Raw genomic sequence first — 20,286 nt, forward strand, 5'->3', positions numbered from 1 at the left:
AAAAAAAAAAAAAAAAAAAAAAAAAAAAAAAATCTCAGAAGAGAACAAGCCTATCTGAGTTTTCTGTCTTTTAAAGAAGTGTGTATTAACCTAATTGGTTGCTTAAGGTAATCCATGAGATTTTTTCAAACAAAAGTATAAAATCTGAACCATACAGGGATTTCCCCAAATTTGACACTGAAGTACAGGAAGCTTTGGACTTCCTCAGAAGCGTGATGCTTTTCTTTGTTCCTTTTTGTTTCTGTGTCTGCCTTATTGGAGAAAGTTTGGTTTGTCATTTGCTTTGCTTGCTCTGATTCTGTAGTGCACAGCTGGTGTTTTCTCAAGTTGTCGTGGCTCTGGATATCTAGTGCCTCTCGTTTCTTTTATGGAAGACAGATTTGAGCAGAAATTCATATGAGGTTTGGAAAAAGATTTAATTTCAGACTTTTCAGTCTGATTTGGATGCCATATGATCAGTTCCCCCATCCCACCTCCATTCTGCTTTTCTATTAATGGTTTATAGTGAGTTCATTTTATTATAAGAATATTAGAGTAGCCTTCAGAGTCACTTTTTTTGGTGTTAGGACTTTTGTTTTAACATAGCCATAATGCCATTATCCTAACAAAATTATCAGTAATTTCTTAATATCATCTAATACCCAGTTGATTTCCTAGATTGTCTGAAAAATAGCCTTTTATAGTTAGTTTAAAAGCAAAATCTCAACAAGGGTCACGTACTGAATTTAGTGTCTTAAGCTTTTAAGAAGACCCCATCTTCCTTTTTTTCTTTCAAAGATTTCTTTAAAGAAACCAGGCCATCATCTTGCATAATGTCCCACATTTTAGACTCAGCTGTTTGCTCCCTTGAGGTGTTAACTTATTCCTCTATCCCTTCTATTTCTTAAGGATCACTTTTCTTTTGTGAAAATAGCTATTTTCTGACTATAAAATAATTTATGATAGCTGGGAGCAGTGGCACGTGCCTATAGTCCCAGCTGCCCGGGAGGCTAAGGTGGGAGGATTGCTCGAGCCCAGGAGTTCGAGACCACTCTGGGCAACATAGTGGGACCTGTGTCTCTGTTTTTAAAAACAGTAATAATTATTTATGCTTGTGGAAAATTTGGAAATGCTTGTAACATCAGTAAAAAAACAGAATATTAAGCTGTTCCCTACAGTATGATAAAAATTTAAGTATAAAATATTGATTTAAAATGCATAATGTATGCACATATCTACCTAGTAAGAAAACAAACATTTTCTGTTTTTTTCTTTATATTTTAATGGGATTTTTACAATAGAACCAATGCCTTTTTAAGAAAAAAGACCAGGCACGGTGGCTCATGCCTATAATCCCAGTAGTTTGGGAGGATGAGGTGGAAGGATTGCTTGAACCCAGGAATTCAAGACCAGCCTGGGTGAGAGAGCAAGATCCTGTCACTACAAAAAAATTAAAAAATTAACCGGACATGGTGGTGCACACCCGTAGTCCCAGCTATTTGGGAGGCTGAGGTGGGAGGATTGCTTAAGCCTAGGAGGTCAAGGCTACAGTGAGCCATGGTTGCGCCAGTACACTCCAGAGTGAGACCGTGTCTGAAGAGGAAAAAAAAGTCCCCCAAACCATAGAAAATTATAAAGAAGCAGGAGATAAATTACCCATGATTTCATCATATCTAGCTGTGGTTGTGATTTTGTATATTTTATGGAGGACATTTCAAAATTTTTTGCCTTATTAAAAAAAGATTACTCGTTAGCTTTTAAGGTACAGAAGAGAAAAGGACCATTTACTTGTGGACAATAAATGGATTTATTTTATTCTAATTAAAAAACCCCACCTTAGACCAGGCACGGTGGCTCACGCCTGTAATCCCAGCACTTTGAGAGGCTGAGGCAGGTGGATCACCTGAGGTCAGGAGTTCAAGACCAGCACGGCCAACAGTGTGAAACCCCATCTCTACTAAAAATATAACAATTAGCCTGGTGTGTTGATGTATGCCTGTAATCCCAGTTACTAAGGAGGCTGAGGCAGGAGAATCGTTTGAACCTGGGAGGTGGAGGTTGCGGTGAGCCAAGATCGTGCCACTGCACTCCAGCCTGGGCGACAGAGAGAGACTCCATCTCAATAAACAAACAAACAAAAAACCTCCGCCTTAAAATATACTCCCTAGAAAGGTATGTATCCTAAATATCTAAATAATCTAATTAATCTAAAATCCCATAATATCTTAGAGCAAAAGTTGAAAAAATCTTGTTATTGTAGTTCAAGAATTTTTATCATTCCTAAAGAATTTCTGCGGTGATACTGATAGCCTAGGAATGCTAAATTAGGCATAGCTAAAGTGGGTCTTGATGATAGTCCTGATCTTGTAGCTTACCGTTAACATGGTGGACACCAGGTGGCGCTGTCTATCTACCGTTTGCCTGCGTTTGCATTGCTCATTATCGCTCATGTAAACGCAGTAGGCGATGCCTTCACTGTGGGTTGCAGGCTTATCACTCATTGCTCATGTACCTAATCACGGGAACTTTCCAGCAGGTTCTTGGGTTTTAGTGTTCATTACATTCCTTTAATTCTTTCACATGCTTTAAGTACATTTTTGGTCCAATTTGGGGATCTGGAGTGGATGAATATTGCAAAAAATGGAGAGAAAACAATCACTGAACTTCCTTTAAGAGCATTTTTATGTTTGCTTTGAAACAAACTCTGTCATTTGTGGCTTGATGAAAACCAGTAATGAGTTTGAGAATCCAACAATTTTTTTTCGTTTGATCCATGGCTATTTGAACAGACTGATTGGTGTATAGATAAGAGGATTCATGTGTTAAACACAACATCAGAATTAAAACCCAAGAAATGAATTTATGTTATGTTTTTGGTTAAACTCAGGAAACTTTCGTCTTAGTGGCAGGACTCATTAAAGGAGATGGCTTTTTTTTTTTCTTCATCTAACATGGAATTTATTAAGTTCTATTAGCCATTAACTTTACGTTCATTTGTGTCCTAACCAAATCTAGTATTGTGCTTGTTGTTAGAGTTTAGATCTCTTGGGAGAGCTAAGGAGTATATTCCTCTCTCCTTTTGATGCCTTTATTGCACTGGAGAAAGTGTGAATACAAGAGTAGAAACATTTTATGGAGTGTCCTAGGGCATACTCCCAAATATGAGATCAAGATAACACTGAAACTAAATATGTCATTTTGTTCTAATATAATGAAAGATGAATATTTTTCTGTGTCTTGCAGTTCAGAATTTAGGCCACCCATATTGGCTTACTTTGGCTCCAATGTATATTTGGTTTATAATTTTCTTCATCCAGCCTCACAAAGAGGAGAGATTTCTTTTCCCTGTGTATCCACTTATATGTCTCTGTGGTGCCGTGGCTCTCTCTGCACTTCAGGTGAGTTTCAGGGAGAAGTATATCTGCCTCATTCTTTTCTACTTATTAAATAATTACTCACAAAACTTAAGTGCAAATTACAGAATGCTTCTACCTAAGATATTTTATCCATAACATTAAACATGATATAGATCGTATTATTAAAACTTCTTATATTGATTGCTTAGCTGTTTACCATACTCATATTTGCTGATTACATGTTTGCAGTGTTAATTTGTGTGTTACTTTGCCTCTGTTACCAACAGGAATCCAATTGCAGAATTCCATTCTGTGGCAGAGGTAATGGAACGTCTGCTCTTTGAACTGCTAGATCATAACAAAACTTGCTCAAGAGTTTGGGATCACAGCAGGCAGTTCACAGTGTGGGGCACTTTGTAATCCTGGTTGAAAACCTGCCCAGGTCAATTCTCTGGCAGAGCTCATCTTAACTCTGTTTGAACAACTCTGTACTTATGGCTTCAGTACCCTCAGAACCCTGTATTGCCCTCTGCTACCATTTGCAGTTGGCAGAAAAAAAAATAATTAGGATGATAGGTTTTTTTCTTAACAGGTTTTTTGAGATATAATTCACAAACCATATAGTTTACCTATTTAAAGGGTATGATTCAGTGGTTTTTAGTCTGTTCACAGATGTGTGCAACTGTCACCACAGTCAGTTTTAGATCAAAAAGCCTGTACCCTTTAGCTATTGTTCCCCCATTCCCTTTCCCATATCTCCCCAACCCTAAATAACCATTACTCTACTTTCTGTTCCTACAGATTTGCCTATTTTGAACATTTCCTATACATGGAAACATATGATATGTGGTCTTTTGTGACTGGCTTCTCTTAACATAATGTTTTCAAGGTTCATCAATATTAGTTGATAGTTTTGAAAAATAATTTTAATTATAAAAGTAATTGAACTTTATTGCAGATAATTTAGGAAGTGGTAAAAGAAAAATTAGTCCCATTAACCTAACAAAACTCCACCCAGCATTTTGTATATCATATACCAAGGTTTGTTATAGTTGTGATAAGTATACATGTAACTTTATAGCCCTTCTAATTTAATATTATAACATTCTCTGTGCTTATCATTTTAGTAGCTGTAGAATGTTCTGAGTCAGATATAATATATGACATTATTATGTAATATGTGATATATTGACTTGATTTTTTATAATATTGGATATAATTCGTGGTAGAATTTAGGTTGCTCATTTATTCAGTATTATAAATACTGCTAGGATAAATATCTTCATTTAGATATTTGGATTGATTCCTCAGGATAGATTCCAAAAAATATGAAAAGGGTTCAAACAGATTTATGCCATTTGTTATATATTGGAAAATTGCTTTCTGAAAGTAGTTTCTGTCTAGAAGGGAAGGAAGGAAGGGAAGAAGTCTGAGTAGAAGGAACTCAAAGACAGCAGAATTCATGCCTGCGTGTTTATATTATATTCATCTAGTTTGCATAGTCGTTTAGCATATAATTAAGAGCATGTGCCTAGTGTTCTATAAGGGGAATTCTTTTTTCTTATTTGGTCATAAGACCTTTTTTTTGATACTAAAAGCTTTTATAAAACTTTGATAGTGAAGATTAGTACTCATTGTATCAAAACAAATTGAAATACTTTATATGTCAAAACTACCAAAAAACCATTGCTTAAATACTTAAAAAAATAACTTATTAGGACTATAAATGCTCGAAAAATATTCAAATAATTTTCCTGTGCAGCTAGTGAGATTTTATTGTTGGCAAGCCCTCTGCCTGGCCAAGACTGCAGGTAGTCTTAGAGGAGCTGGCTTTTATCTTAGAGTTTGGAGTAGGTACCTCACTGTTTGCAAATGCTCAGATCCCTAATAGAACCTCTTTTTTGGCTTCGCTTTTGATGTTACTGTGATGTCTTGTAATTATGTATATTCTACAAGTTATATTTTCCTTTATCAGCCAGTTTTCTGTGCTTCCAGAAATGTTACCACTTTGTGTTTCAACGATACCGCCTGGAGCACTATACTGTGACGTCGAATTGGCTGGCATTAGGAACTGTCTTCCTGTTTGGGCTTTTGTCGTTTTCTCGCTCTGTGGCACTGTTCAGAGGTAGATCTTCTAAGAGTATCTTAACCTACACTGACGAGTCGCTTGCCCTTAGGTTTTACTTGATTCATGATTATATAATACACATTTGGCTTACACTAAGAAGCCATTTCTAAAAAGAGAACCTGTAGACTTAATATTAATGAGTGGGATGTGACTTCTACATCTTAGGATTGAAGAGAAGATTGAGAATTCCTTTTAGTGTGATTAACTGTATATTTTTTGTCTATTTTTGTTTTTTTTTTTTTCTTTTAATGAATGCTGGTAAATTAAGGAAGCCTTAAACTTAAAATGCAAATTTGGGCTAACTTCTCCTGATTATATTCTTTCTTATACTCATTTTTTGGATCTATAATATTAAAATATGCTCAAGGAAAATGAAGTTAAAAAGGAGAAAGAGCAAAGAGAGGGACAAGAAAGCCAATTATTTTTGGCAGAATAGGGCCTCTGCTGTAACCATGTTCCCAGCTAGAGAGACATTTTATACATGTAGAGCAGGCTTCGTGCTGGAATAGCTGTGGCCCTTCCTGCCTTTTACATTTCATGTGGCTTAGAGTGTGACATTAATGTGCAGTATAATTAAAGTCAGAATCTCATCTTCCTCATCTCTGGCTCTCACTAACTGTTTCCCATTCCAGGATATCACGGGCCCCTTGATTTGTATCCAGAATTTTACCGAATTGCTACAGATCCAACCATCCACACTGTCCCAGAAGGCAGACCTGTGAATGTCTGTGTAGGAAAAGAGTGGTATCGATTTCCCAGCAGCTTCCTTCTTCCCGATAAGTAAGTTGTCCTTTAATTCCCAGGGTTTTAAATGAAGGAGTAAATAGAGTAGTTCTATGTCAGTGTCTTTGAATTTTTGTTTTCTTTTGGAATTTTCACAGAAAGTTATTGAATTATTTACCACCTTAGAGAGCCGTGGGGCCTGTGTACTGTGTACCTGCCTCCTGTGTTCATTGGGCTCATTAGACTGAGGGCTGGGTCTAGGTAGGCATTCTGTACTGCCCATAACTGCCGGTGTCTGGGAACTTCTGAAAATGCCCTGGGTCCTAGGCTTTTGCCAGTGGCTCTTCCTGGGGATTCATATTTACATTTCTATAATTACCTCATGTTAATCCACTTCTAAAAGCGGTCTAGAAACTCCAGCTAGAAGAGAGAAGACATTTTTGATCCAACAACAGTGAAAGTTCTCCACCATTATGTGGACACTGGGGAAACCTGTGGTTAAAATATCTATACCAGTTTCCTTTATGCTTTCTGTGGTTCTGAGAGCGTAGGGCCTAAAGTTCTTTGCAGGTTGCTTCATTTGGCCAGAGAAGAGTCCTGTGTAGGTTAAAGGGAAATCTGGGTGAGTCATGTTGCTCCATTTGAGAACTGGCTTCATTAGCTTAGCTTTACTGGGCAGTAGTTTCTTATGCTTCATAAAGACCCTGTGTCAGTCATTAATTATTAAATTAAAACTTGTTTTTTAAGTGTTGACTTTGGCCTTTGCCTTTTACATTTGAAATAGTTTTATAGATAGAGATATGTTTGAGGGTTACTCTGGAACAAAGTATTTCTCCCATAGTGTGTTCTCAGTGCCATGTATTACATTTCATTCTTTTTCTCTACACCTGATAATTTGCTTTATTTGATAAGTCTCTCTGCCCACATGGTAACTGACAATAAGCATTAGCACTTCTCTGGTTTTTTGATGATATGACCATTTGGTTCTGAATTTCACTACTAACAGTTGGTGAAATGGGTCAAGAGACAGCTAATTGTAAATTTCTCAATGATTTTGGACTGACTTGTGACCTCTGCCTCTATGCTCCCTGGTTGAGGTTTTAGCAGAAATATTGTTTCTTCAAGATAAATGTTTTTCACATGATTTTTTCTGGCTTGCTTGTTTCAAGTACATTTAGCAATATTATCCCCCTGTGTTTTCTTATTCTCCTTGTGTTTCTGACAGTTGGCAGCTTCAGTTCATTCCATCAGAGTTCAGAGGTCAGTTACCAAAACCTTTTGCAGAAGGACCACTGGCTACCCGGATTGTTCCTACTGACATGAATGACCAGAATCTAGAAGAGCCATCCAGATATGTAAGGGCTACATTCTCTTCTTGCATCTCTGAAAAGAATTCTATGCCTAAAAGTCTATTGGCATGTATATTAGAGCATTGATAAAATGAGAATTTCTTAGAAAGCAATTTTTAAGTCCGGGTGCTATGGCTCACACCTGTAGTCCCAGCACTTTGGGAGACAGAGGTGGGATAATTGCTTGAGTTCAGAAGTTTGAGACCAGCCTGGGCAACACAGCAAGACTGTATCTCTACAAAAAATTAAAAAATAAGCCAGGTGTGGTGGCTTGCGCCTGTAACCCCAGCCATTCAGAAGGCTGAGGCAGGAGGATCACTTGAGCCCAGGAGTTCAAGGCTGCAGTGAGCCATGATTCCACTGCTGCACTCCAGCCTGGGCAACAGAGTGAGACCCTGTCTTAGAAAAAACTGATATTTTTAGGGTGAGGGGTGTAACAGCTTTTGTCGAAAAAGAGTAAACAGTATCACTTTTATTTTCAAATTAACCTCTTTATTTTCTATGTAAAATGTAACCTCTTTATTTTCTGAATAATTTAATTTTGAAGCTTTTGGGTAGGCTGGAAGTTTTCCTGTGGTAGAAATTTGAACCATTATTCCGAAACTCATATAATTCCTTGGCCTATTAAAATTCTTCATGGGGAACTTTCAAGTTATCAGGTGGACCTTTGACCTAGCTATTAGTATATGCCAATTTTAACAAATGAACAGTGAAGACTGTTTCCATAGTGAGTGCCAGGGAGCAACCTCTGTCAGGACCATGATCTTCTCCCTACTTGTCTTTACACATTCTGAGATCCCATGCGAATTTTGTTTCAGTTCCTTTGAAAGATGACACTTTTGACATTTGATGCCTGTGAAATCTTTTATAATGGAAAAGGTAAGAAGTAATAAACATAATGCCTCTCTCAGGTCACAAAGACAGTGTAAGATCATTGTCTAGAATGATTAGAAAGCACATTTTTTGCAACCTGTCCGTTAAAGAAATATGTAACAGTTTAAATGTCAGCTATAATTAATTTACATTTTCTTATGTCATATGCTTAAAATGTAAAATAGCGAGACTTCCAATTCTCTTCTGAAGCAAACCTGCAGCCACATCTGGTCTTTTGTCTCCCAGATTGGAGCTGGTTAGAGTTCCATGGAGACCCTCAGGGTTTATGAGTGAGATTCTTATTGTATGAGCTTTAGCTATAAGCTATGAAAATGGACATCTTAAAGACACAGCCTTGAGCTGTTCCCTTATAAGATAGGCATTTCTACCACATGGTTTGTATTGGAGCTTTATTCTTTTAATTTAAGGCTCTGATTCCTGTTACAGTGGAAATACCCTTGAGCAGGGTAGACTGTTACAGGTCATTTTAATTTTATCTGCAGATATGAGTCTCCTGAGTGCAGGGCATCACTAGAGATGCCAGGCAGTCAAAGGGTGGGAAAATACACTGTCATAGGGGGATAGTATGAATTCAGTGATGTTATTGGAGCTTTGCTTTAGGAAGAGGTAGTACAAATGGAGTAGTAAAAAAAAGAGCATCTCTGTTGCTAAACTTGATAACCTTGGGCAAATTAGTTAGCTTCTCTGTTTAATTTCAGTTTCTATCTGTAAAATGGCACCTACTTTGGAATTATGATATTTGATATTATATCTCTCTTAGCAGAAATGCAATGTTCTTATGCTTGCACAAGTGTTCTTAATCTCATAATGGTATATTAGACAGATTTGAGGTAAAGAAACCCAGTCTCTCCCCTTCCTTCTTTTTATTGTTCCCCATCCTGGTAATTTTATTCCAGTGTGTCCAGACTCATCTTTGCCTTTTCCACCCCAGTGACTTCGCTTACAGTGGTAACTGTGCCTGAACCATCCTTGTGTCTCTTCTCACACTGTCAAAATTATCTTCCTCTTTGAAGCAAACTATTTAAGTCTATATTGAGCAGACCTTCCTTTAAGTTTCTTCAGTATTTATGTGTGCAGTTCATTTAGCCATTTAATTATCTTGGTCTGATTTAAGTATTTCTGATATCCCTTTCCCCATCAAATGTGTGAATGCCATGAAGAGAATGACTGCACTTTGTTGCTTTTGTGTTCACCATAGTGTCTAGGACAGTGTCATGTACCCAGTAGTTCACTTTTACGTGCTTTCTCAATGGGTAATGAATATTCATCGTCATTGTGGTAATGTTGTTGAGAGAAAGCTGGCTAGAAAATCTGTAGTGGCCTTTTGCACATTTCTTATGCTTTTATCACTGGTTGTCTTAGTTAGATCATATTTCCATATTCTCTGCTGTCAGACAGTGTTAAATTTGATTAAATGACTCTATATGAGCTTTACCCAAAAGGTGATGATTTTTCAGAATGCCAATAGGAATCACCAAAATGCTGGCTGATAAAAGCAGGGACAGACAAGTGATTTATGTCTGCTGGGTGGCAGCTGTGTCCAGCCCTTTGAATGCGAGGATTTTTTTTGCTTATCTGTGGTGACAGAATCATGAAAATTAGGCATGGACCTTTTTTGTTAGCTCATCAGCTTTTGTTAGTGATAGTGTATTTTATGTGTGGCCCAAGACAATTCTTCTTCCAGTGTGGCCCAGGGAAGCCAAAAAGTTGGACATCCATAGATAGTGTCTGTCATTGCACCCATCCACATTCCTGAAGATGAGATTTCCTTCAGAGTTGCCTTTGTGCTCTAGTTTCAGTGGATTTTCCTTCATGGGGGTCAGGGGTGGGGTGCTGTCCAAATCCAGTCTACTCACCTTTGACCCTTTGGAAGTAGCAGGGATGTTTGCTGGCTTACTATACTGTTTTTCATCATCCACTTGACTCTCATGCTGGCTTACTATTCATTCTACATGAACTATGATAAGGGATTTGTCTCTTTCAGTTAACTGTTTAAAAAGATATTTGTTTTCTTGTGATAGTAAAAGTAATATATATTCATCGTAAAATAATGAAAGTTACAGAAGCAAAAAATCGATCTGTCATCTCATTACCCAGGTATTACTGCTGTTACCATTTTGATGTTTCTTTCCTTTCACTTTCTCCCCTTTGCATAGATACGTGCATTTGTATATAAACAAAAGTCACAATTATTTTTTAAAGGGTGTTATGTTTAATTGTTTAAGAAATAGTGCCAGGATCATGACTGTAATGCCCATGACTTTGCCCCATGTATAGGAGCACATGTTGTACAATGCTTATGTTTGTTACTTTTGGCATAAGTCCTGGTTTTTTGTCCAGTTTTGTTCCAGAAGACAAAGCAATGACATTCTCTATCTTTCTTGTGCATGCTAAATAGCAGCATTATTTTTGCCTGCCCTTTAGCTCTGAGTGGCAGGTTTTAGCCAGGCTTTGGCTTCTGTGATAAGTGCTCCAGCCTGTCCTGTTTCTATTCTGCATGGAAATGAGGCAAGATGTATGACTTTTTTTATTTCACCATTTTCTTTACCTCTGGACTAATCAAGAATTAGGAGTGAATAAGTGGAAAGGTTCTGTGGTTTGTAATGTACCCTTATAACTATATTGCAGAAATAATGTTTTTGCTGCATATTTTTCCATGGTAAGTATTGAGTAGCTATTGAATATCTCATTATTGAACAGGAAGCATTTACAGGGGTACATGCCAAGATTGCCAAGATTTTCTGCCAGAATCAAGGTCTAAATTTGGAAGATACATTCAGTGTCGCCTCTTTAGTTCTTGAAAAATTCAAATTTTTATTCACTATTTCAAGGTGAATGGTACACTTCCAGCTCCAAATCTAGTATATGATTTAGGAGCTACCTAGTCAATGGATGAAACCTTGGAGGAAAAAACAGCTCTTCAGGAGAGAGCTTACAGAAAAAGACTTTTTTTCTGACTTTAATGCTTAAGCAGACTTGCTGGAAGTTTTCCTGTTTTCTTTCTTTTTTAAGAGACTGTATCTTGTTCTGTCACCCAGGCTGGAGTGCAGTGGTGCCATCATAGCTCCCTGTAACCTCAAATTCCTGGGTTCAAGCGATCCTCCCACTTCAAGCTTCTGAGTGGCTAGGACTACAGGCATGCATCACCATGCACAGTTAGTAGTTTTATTTTTTCTAGAAACAAAGTCTTGCTGTGTTGTCCAGGCTGGTCTCAAGCGATCCTATCGTCTTGCCCTCTCAAAGAGCTGGGATTATAGGCATGAGCCACCGTGCCTGTCCTCCATCTGTTATCCTTGAAAACATAGATTGGTCACTGATTTTTTTCCTAAGCAGTAATATAGTCAGTTCTACTACAGTAAGATATAAAATTACAAAAAATTATTATGCAATAAAAACCACAAAGCTTGTTGGGAAAATGGAGTTAGGGACACAATACTTTAAAAACTTTGTCAGTTGAAAAAGAGATTAGGCCAGGCACGGTGGCTCACGTCTGTAATTCCAACACTTTGGGAGGCCGAGGCGGGCGGATCACGAGGTCAGGAGATCGAGACCATCCTGGGTAACACGGTGAAACCCCATCTCTACTAAATGTACAAAAAATTAGCCGGGCATGGCTGCAGGTGCCTATAGTCCCAGTTACTCAGGAGGCTGAGGCAGGAGAATGGCGTGAACCCAGGAGGTGGAGCTTGTAGTGAGCCGAGATCTTGCCACTGCACTCCAGCCTGAGCAACAGTGCAAGACTCCATCTCAGAAAAAACAAAAAACAAAAAGATATTAAAAATTAGCCATGCATGATGGCTCATGCCTATAATTCTAGTACTTTGGGAGGCTGAGGCAGGAGGATAGCTTGAGACCAGGAGTTTGAGACAACATAGGGTGATTCCATCTCTACAAAAATAAATAAATAAATTAGCCACGTATGGTGGCTCATGCCTGTAGTCCTAACTACTCAAAGGCTGAGGTAGGAGGATTGCTTGAGCCCAGGAGTTTGAGACTACAGTGAGCTACAATCATGCCACTACATGCCTGGACAACATAGCAAGACCCTGTCTCTGAAAAAAATAAAAATTAAAAAAAGATTAAAAATGGTAGCATGATTTTACATATGTTAAATGGTTAAAAGTGCATAAATACTACAATAAATGTGGCAGTTTACTTTGCAGAAAACTTGAAGTTTCCTTGTGGCCTGGCATTGGAAGGATTGCAGCTTGTAGTAGTAAAAGGATTATCTGAAATCTTAACAAAAGTTATAATAGCAAAGGTGAATGAGTGGATGTGGCTTATAATACAGTGAACTGAAAAAGCCGGTGGATGTATTTGTGTATGTATGCACTATGTGTATTCCTATGCTAATTGGTTCCACTGAGTGTACTTTTCTGCATTCACCTAATGTTTCCTGTCAATTAAATTACATAATCAAATGCAAAAATTAAATTATGCTCAAAGTGTTCCCCAATATATCCCTTGTGTTGGAAAAAAATTTGCATTTTCAAAACTAGTATTAGAACAGAATTGACTATATATCAGTCAAAACATTCTTTATTTCATTCTTCTTTATCCCTGCTTTTCCAATTTAACCAGTAAAAAGAACCTTAGATTAGAAGGGAACTTAAAATATAGTCTGTGATCTTTTTATTTTATGGGTGACAGAACTGAGATCTAGAGAGATTATAACTTGATATCAAGATTAGCCCTAGGATAAAAGGCTTGGTTTCAGGATTCTTCAATATTATTTCATCCTGCCTCTTTGTTATTTTTGTGTGATAGTCATTGTTTGATGTTACAAGGCCAAATAGACATTAAGTAGCTGAGCATTATTTTCTGTTTGTTTTGTTTTGTTTTTTAGAGGCAGAGTCTCACTCTGTCACCCAGGCTGGAGTGCAGTGTCATCATCATAGCTTACTGTAGCCTCAAACTCCTGGGCTCAATCGATCCTCCCACCTCAGCCTCCTGAGTAGCTGGGACTACAGATGCTGTAATGACTCTGTCTCTACAAAGAATTTGGCTGGGCATGGTGGCTCACGCCTGTAATCTCAGCACTTTGGGAGGTGGGTGGATCACCTGAGGTCAGGAGTTCAAGATCAGCTTGGCCAACATGGTGAAATTCTGTATCTACTAAAAAATACAAAAATTAGCCGGGCATAGTGATATGCACCTGTAATCCCAGCTACTTAGGAGGCTGAGGCAGGAGAATCGCTTGAACCTGGGAGGCGGAGGTTGCAGTGAGCTGAGATGGCGCCGCTGCACTCCAGCCTGGGTGACAGAGCGAGACTCTGTTTAAAAAAAAAAAAAAAAAATTTAAATTAGCCACTACCCCTAGCTAATTTTTAAATTTTTTTGTAGAGAGAGGGCCTCACTCTCTTGCCCAGGCTGGTCTCAAATTCCAGGCTTCAAGTGATCCTCCTGCCTTGGACTCCCAAAGTGGTGGGATTACAGGTGTGAGCCACTGTGCCCAACTCATTACTTTTTTAAAAAATTACTTTCCATTTCTAGTTTATATGTGACGGGTACTTTAAGTAGTAAATATCATGTTTAACAATAAATAAAAATGATCAGGATTTCTCCCTGACACTCTTTCCTTTCTTCTCTTTTTCTTCCCTTCTCTCTCTTTTTTCCTTTCTCTTGCTCTTTTTGGAAGTCCTTGTTGGAGGAAAAAACAACTTGCCCTATTTGTTTTCTCACGAATTGTTATCAGTCTTGGGTATCAAGGCAAGCAGATTCAAACTGCTATAATATATACAGCGCAATTAGATGAGAATCTACTAAGAATTTAATTGAAGAATGTTCAAAATACTTCTTTAAAATTAACTTTTTAGTATCCATTATGTTGGCATTTAGAAATTAATGTGCCCGTGATCTATAATGATCGAATGAACAAAATTTTACCTGTGAGTTTAGATTTTACAGTGCAATAAATTTTACTTGTGAGTTTAAAGATTCAATCAACAAATACGTATTTAGCAAGGCTATATGGGAGACAAAAAACTAAGACAGTCTGTGGCTCTGGAGGACAACTACTTTTTAAAATTTAACTGGAGCATATCTAAAAGAGGAAATGAAAAGACAGAAAAATACTTGAAATTTTTCCCTTTCAGATGTTTCCTCCCAGGCCTCCATGTTCTTATTTCAATAAAGGAAATATCATGGGTGGGTATTGATGATTGGCCACATGATAGTGGCAAGAGCATTGGCTGGAAGTTAGGAGAGTCTGTGATTCTTCTCTGGAATCAAGCGAAGTGTATTTTCCTTTTAAATGACTGGGAATTTCTAAGACCATTGACATTTCTTTGCACACCTTTCCAATTTGCTGAAACTACACCTGAAATCCAATTGGAGTGTTTATATTTTAGCTTATCCCATTATCAGGAGAAACCCACTCCCGATATTCAGCGTGGGTCCTTTTCTATCTTCCCTAAGTGTCGGCTGGTCTGAGAAATAAAGGGAAAGAGTACAAAAGAGAAATTTTAAAGCTGGGTGTCCGGGGAGACATCACATGTTGGCAGGTTCCATGATGCCCCCCAAGCTGCTAAACCAGCGAGTTTTATTAGTGATTTTCAAAGGGGAGGGAGTGTACGAATAGGGTGTGGGTCACAGAGATCACATGCTTCACAAGGTAATAAAATATCACAAGGCAAATGGAGGCAGGGTGAGATCACAGGACTGGGGCGAAATTAAAATTGCTAATGAAGTTTCAGGCACGCATTTCCATTGATAACATCTTATCAGGAGACAGGGTTTGAGCACAGACAACCAGTGTGACCAGAATTTATTAGGTGGGAATTTCCTCGTCCTAATAAGCCTGGGTGCACTATGGGAGACTGGGGCTTATTTCATCGCTTATCTACAACCATAAGACAGACGTTCCCAAAGCAGCCATTTCAGAGGCCTCCCCTTAGGAACACATTCTCTTTCTCAGGGATGTTCCTTGCTGAGAAAAAGAATTCAGTGATATTTCTCCTATTTGCTTTTGAAAGAAGATAAATATGGCTCTGTTTCGCCCGTCCCACAGGCAGCCAGACTTTAAGGTTATCTCCCTTGTTCCCTGAACATTGTGGTTATCCTGTTCTTTTTTCAAGGTGCCCAGATTTCATATTGTTTAAACAATTTGTGCAGTTAATGCAATCATCACAGGGTTCTGAGGCATCATTCCTCCTCAGTTTACGAAGATGACGGGATTAAGAGATTAAGGCAAAGACAGGCATAGGAAATCACAAGAGTATTGATTGGGGAAGTGATAAGTGTCCATGAAATTTTCATAATTTATGTTCAGAGATTACAGTAAAGACAGGCATAAGAAATTATGAAAGTATTAATTTGGGAAACTAATAAATGTCCATGAAATCTTCACAATTTATGTTCTTCTGCCATGTCTTCAGCTGGTCCCTCCGTTTAGGGTCCCTGACTTCCCGCAACATCCCATTACCTATTTTCCTGTCAAATATTTTATGGCAGCACAGTTTACCTTGAGACATGTGTCCTGAGCCGGGGCCCTGATGACCAGAGATGAAAGTCTACGTGCTGCTTCTGTCCTGGAAGAGATGAGTCCTGTTAGAGGCTTACTCTGTGCTGTGTCCTACTCCAAGAGTGTGATGCTGGTGTTTGAGAGTCGAGATGATGTCACTGAAGACTGCAACCCTGACAAAGTTGCTGTTACAGCTGATGAGGAAAAGCTGTGACAATATTTATTACTACCCAGCTCTCCTTAGCTCACTCCTCCCCGACAAAATACATACCTTTTATTATTGGGATCTCAACCTCTGTTTCAGGCCTTTTATTTCCTTTGAGAATATATAGTTTTGTTTACATCTGGAGTGGTATTAAATTGTTATCCTTAAGATATGCTTGTTGATAAGATGTAAACAATGTGATATTGATGATCGATAAATTGGCTTGAATTCCCCCACTGTTACCTTTTTTTCTTTTGGTTTAGAGGTGCTTATTTGTTCTTCTCTAAAGCTTCTAGTGGGTTGAAACAGAAAGAAGTCACATTTCTTTCAAAATGAGTCTTAAATGCTTGTGTTTTACAAAATTTTAAATTAAGCCATATTTTTAGCTTCGACAGCTGGTTGATATGTAGCCTGTGACTAATGAAATGAAACACATTTTTGTTTCATGATCATGTGTTAATGTCACCCTACAATTTTGTTATTTTTGATGCAAGAAAGAATGATTAAATCTGAAGAAACAAAAAAAATGGGCTCTTTGGTTATACTTTAAGGCAGATTTAAATCCAGTCTTTTGATTTTTGAATTGTAGATGATGTGGTTATGATCTCAGATTTTGCAGTGCGAGATATTTATAAAATTGAGAGAATAAATTTATTCTCTCTGGTTGTAATTCAAGTCATGTTACTTAGCTTTTAGACCTATGGGGCAGTAGACACTTGGTGTTTTCAGGGATATAAACTGAGGACTCTCAAGCTAAAAATACTCACAGTAAAACAATATATATAGCATGATACAGATCTTGTAAAAAAAAAATCAGTATCTGCAAAGAAGTTCGGGGATATACACTAACAGGCTGATGGTGATTTTTTTGGGTGGGAGGACTATAAGTGATTTTTTAAGTTTTTTTTTTGTAATAAATAATGTTTTAATGTCATCATGGAAAAAAAATAAATAACCATAATGGGGGCTGTCACTGTGAAATCTTTGATACCCCTACCAAGAAGATCTGTGGTGAACTTGAGCAACATTCAGTGTGTTTTCAGTTGACCTCCAGTTTTTCTTCCTTGAACATAAGGACTTTCAACTCAAAATTGGAAGATAAGTTTTCTATCAAGTAATTTTTCCCTCTTAGCCTTCAGGCCTCTTCTTAAGTCATTTAGTCACATTTAATACTGTCTTTGCTACTCTTTCCACAAATTATATCTTGATTACTTCAAAAAAATAGATATGGTTTACCGATTTACAAGCTCCGAGGAACACTTTTTTTTAGAAACCTAGGACTAAAGAGGATGCCGCAGTGTATAAGGCAAGTAGGTTATTAAACTCTTCCAGGCAGAAGTGAATTAAGGAATTAAATAAAATTTAAATAAAGTTGATTTTCCTGTTGTTGGGGTTTGGACAGAAAGCCTTGTCTGTCCCGTAAGCATGCTCAAGACTATCCATTGGCAGCATAATTCAAACAGTTTTGAATCACTGGCTCAAGAAGACAATGATCTATAAATATTATCAGCACAATCATGTTCATCTCCTATCTTTGTTTTTTTGAGACGGTGTCTTGCTGTGTCACCCAGGCTGGAGTGCAGTGGTGCAATCTCAGCTCACTGCAACCTCCACCTCTCTGGTTCAAACAATTCCCCTGCCTCAGCCTCCCGAGTAGCTGGGATTACAGGCGCACACCACCACGCCTGGTTAATTTTTTTGTATTTTTAGTAGAGACAGGGTTTCACCTTGTTGGCCAGACTGATCTCAAATGCCTGACTTCAGGCATTCCACCCGCCTTGGCCTCCCAAAGTGCTGGGATTACAGACGTGAGCCACCGCGCCCAGACATTTTTTATTTTTTGTAGAGACAGTGTCTGGCAATGTTGCCCAGGGTGGTCTCAAACTCCTAAACTGAAGAGATCCTCCCACCTTGACCTCCCAAAGTGTTGGGATTACAGGCATGAGCCACTGTGCCTGGCTGCATATATTATTATTATTTTTTTATTTATTTATTTATGTATTTTTTTGAGATGGAGTTTTGCTCTTGTTGGCCAGGCTGGAGTGCAATGGTGTGATCTCAGCTCACCGCAACGTCCGCCTCCCGGGTTCAAGCGATTCTCCTGCCTCAGCTTCCTGAGTAGCTGGGATTTCAGGCATGCGCCACCATGCCCGGCTAATGTTGTATTTTTAGTACAGACGGGGTTTCTCCATGTTGGTCAGACTGGTCTCAAACTCCCAACCTCAGGTGATCCGCCCACCTCAGCCTCCCAAAATGCTGGGATTACAGGGGTGAGTCACCTTGCCTGGCTGCATATATTATTTTGATAAACCTAAAGGTGAATTTAGAAAAGGACATGAATCTTACCCTCAGAATCTAGTAGAATAAACAAACTTAAAATATTACACGGCCGGGCGCGGTGGCTCATGCCTGTAATCCCAGCACTTTGGGAGGCCGAGACGGGCGGATCACGAGGTCAGGAGATCGAGACCATCCTGGCTAACATGGTGAAACCCCGTCTCTACTAAAAAATCCAAAAAAAAAAAAAAAACTAGCCAGGCGAGGTGGCGGGCGCCTGTAGTCCCAGCTACTTGGGAGGCTGAGGCAGGAGAATGGCGTAAACCCGGGAGGTGGAGCTTGCAGTGAGCTGAGCTGAGATCCGGCCACTGCACTCCAGCCTGGGCGACAGAGCGAGACTCTGTCTCAAAAAATATATATATATTATTACACAGTGCCATAATGTGCATAGGGAAGGTGAGAGAACTCTTCCTACTTCAGCCTCACGTAAGAGGTAGCATAGGAATTGAGTCTTAGAGGCTGATTAAGAATTTTCTGGCAGAGGAAGGGGAAATTGACATTCCAGTCAGAAGGAACAGCTTATGCAAAGACTTGAAGTATGAAAGAACATTAAATATTTAGGGGAAATTAAATGGCTTGAGGTTTCTAGATTTTAGTTAATTGAGCAGAAGCATTTCTCATTTCTTCTCTGTTTCATTGTTCTCACATATTTATGTATGTGACTGTGTTCTCTGGCAAATTTTACATTTGTTTAAAAACAAGGGTTCATGTTTTTCATTAATCTTTGAAACCTTCACAGTGCCTGACATAGGGATTATACACAGCAGGTGATTTTTTAAAATGTAAGTGAAATACCCAAGTAGCCCTTCATTTAGTCCCTTTGAACTGAAGAGAGGCCTCCCCAAACCTTGATAATAGTAGAAATTTGCACCAATTAGGACTTAAGCGCTACCATTTTTCTTTCTTTTCTTTTCTTTCTTTTTTTTTTTTTGAGACAGAGTCTCACTCTGTGCCCAGGCTGGAGTGCAGTGGCAAGATCTTGGCTCACTGCAAGCTCCACCTCCCGGGTCCATGCCATTCTCCTGCCTCAGCCTCCTGAGTAGCTGGGACTACAGGCACCTGCCACCACGCCTGGCTAACGTTTTGTATTTTTAGTAGAGATGGGGTTTCACCGTGTTAGCCAGGATGGTCTCGATCTCCTGACCTTGTGATCTGCCCGCCTCTGCCTTCCAAAGTGCTGGGATTACAGGAATGAGCTACTGCTCCCAGCCACTACCATTTTTCAAGATTGTTTATATTCCTGTAAGAGTACCAGGTTACAAGCACCTGAAGAACAGGGATCATGTCTAGCTTTCTCCTGTCGTTTGTTTCTAATGTAAATTGACAGAGGTTTGTATTTGGCAGATTTGTGTCCTAACTGGTTCCCTATCAAGTTTGATATGTTGCAGGCAGATGGAATACTTTTCTTGTAGCTATGGTAGGTCTATTTCACACAGATGTTTCTGAATTCTCTGTTCAGGGTCATTTATGGAAACGAATTCAAAGCCTGGGAGCCACGCCTCCCTCATGCAACTTAATAAAATTTCATACGTTGATGCAAATATTAACCTGGGTAGAACTTTATCTATTGAATTTTTATTCTTCTGAATGAGTGTTGAAAAGAACTGTGAAGAGGTTTGTGTTTAAAAAGACACTCCCTCTTCTTAGATTGTAAAGTATATAGCAAGAACTGATAATAATGCAAACTAACTGATTAAGCACAGAAATTATGATAGGAAAAGATTTTATAAGCATGTTTTGCCAACTCTGGATAATTGAAAATTAACTTCCCATTACTTTTTATTTATGCTTTGGTATAATGGCTTTATTCTATTGGCTGAGTGAATGCCATTTAGAGTTTATACATCTGATAT

General features: G+C 38.5%; 1 protein-coding gene across 1 annotated transcript in view; it reads left to right on the top strand.

The window, feature by feature from the left end:
* The window catches only part of LOC108536463 (alpha-1,2-mannosyltransferase ALG9-like), a 100,612-nt gene that overhangs the window by 40,911 nt on the left and 39,415 nt on the right, over positions 1 to 20,286 (top strand). The window contains 4 exon segments of the mRNA XM_017883236.1: positions 3,223 to 3,377; positions 5,331 to 5,460; positions 6,096 to 6,243; positions 7,412 to 7,541. Of these exon segments, the coding sequence (XP_017738725.1) occupies positions 3,223 to 3,377; positions 5,331 to 5,460; positions 6,096 to 6,243; positions 7,412 to 7,541 (563 nt within the window).

This window comes from Rhinopithecus bieti, unplaced genomic scaffold, assembly GCF_001698545.2.
Source record: "Rhinopithecus bieti isolate Rb0 unplaced genomic scaffold, ASM169854v2 scaffold_11964, whole genome shotgun sequence".
In the NCBI taxonomy this organism is placed as follows: Eukaryota; Metazoa; Chordata; class Mammalia; order Primates; family Cercopithecidae; genus Rhinopithecus; species Rhinopithecus bieti.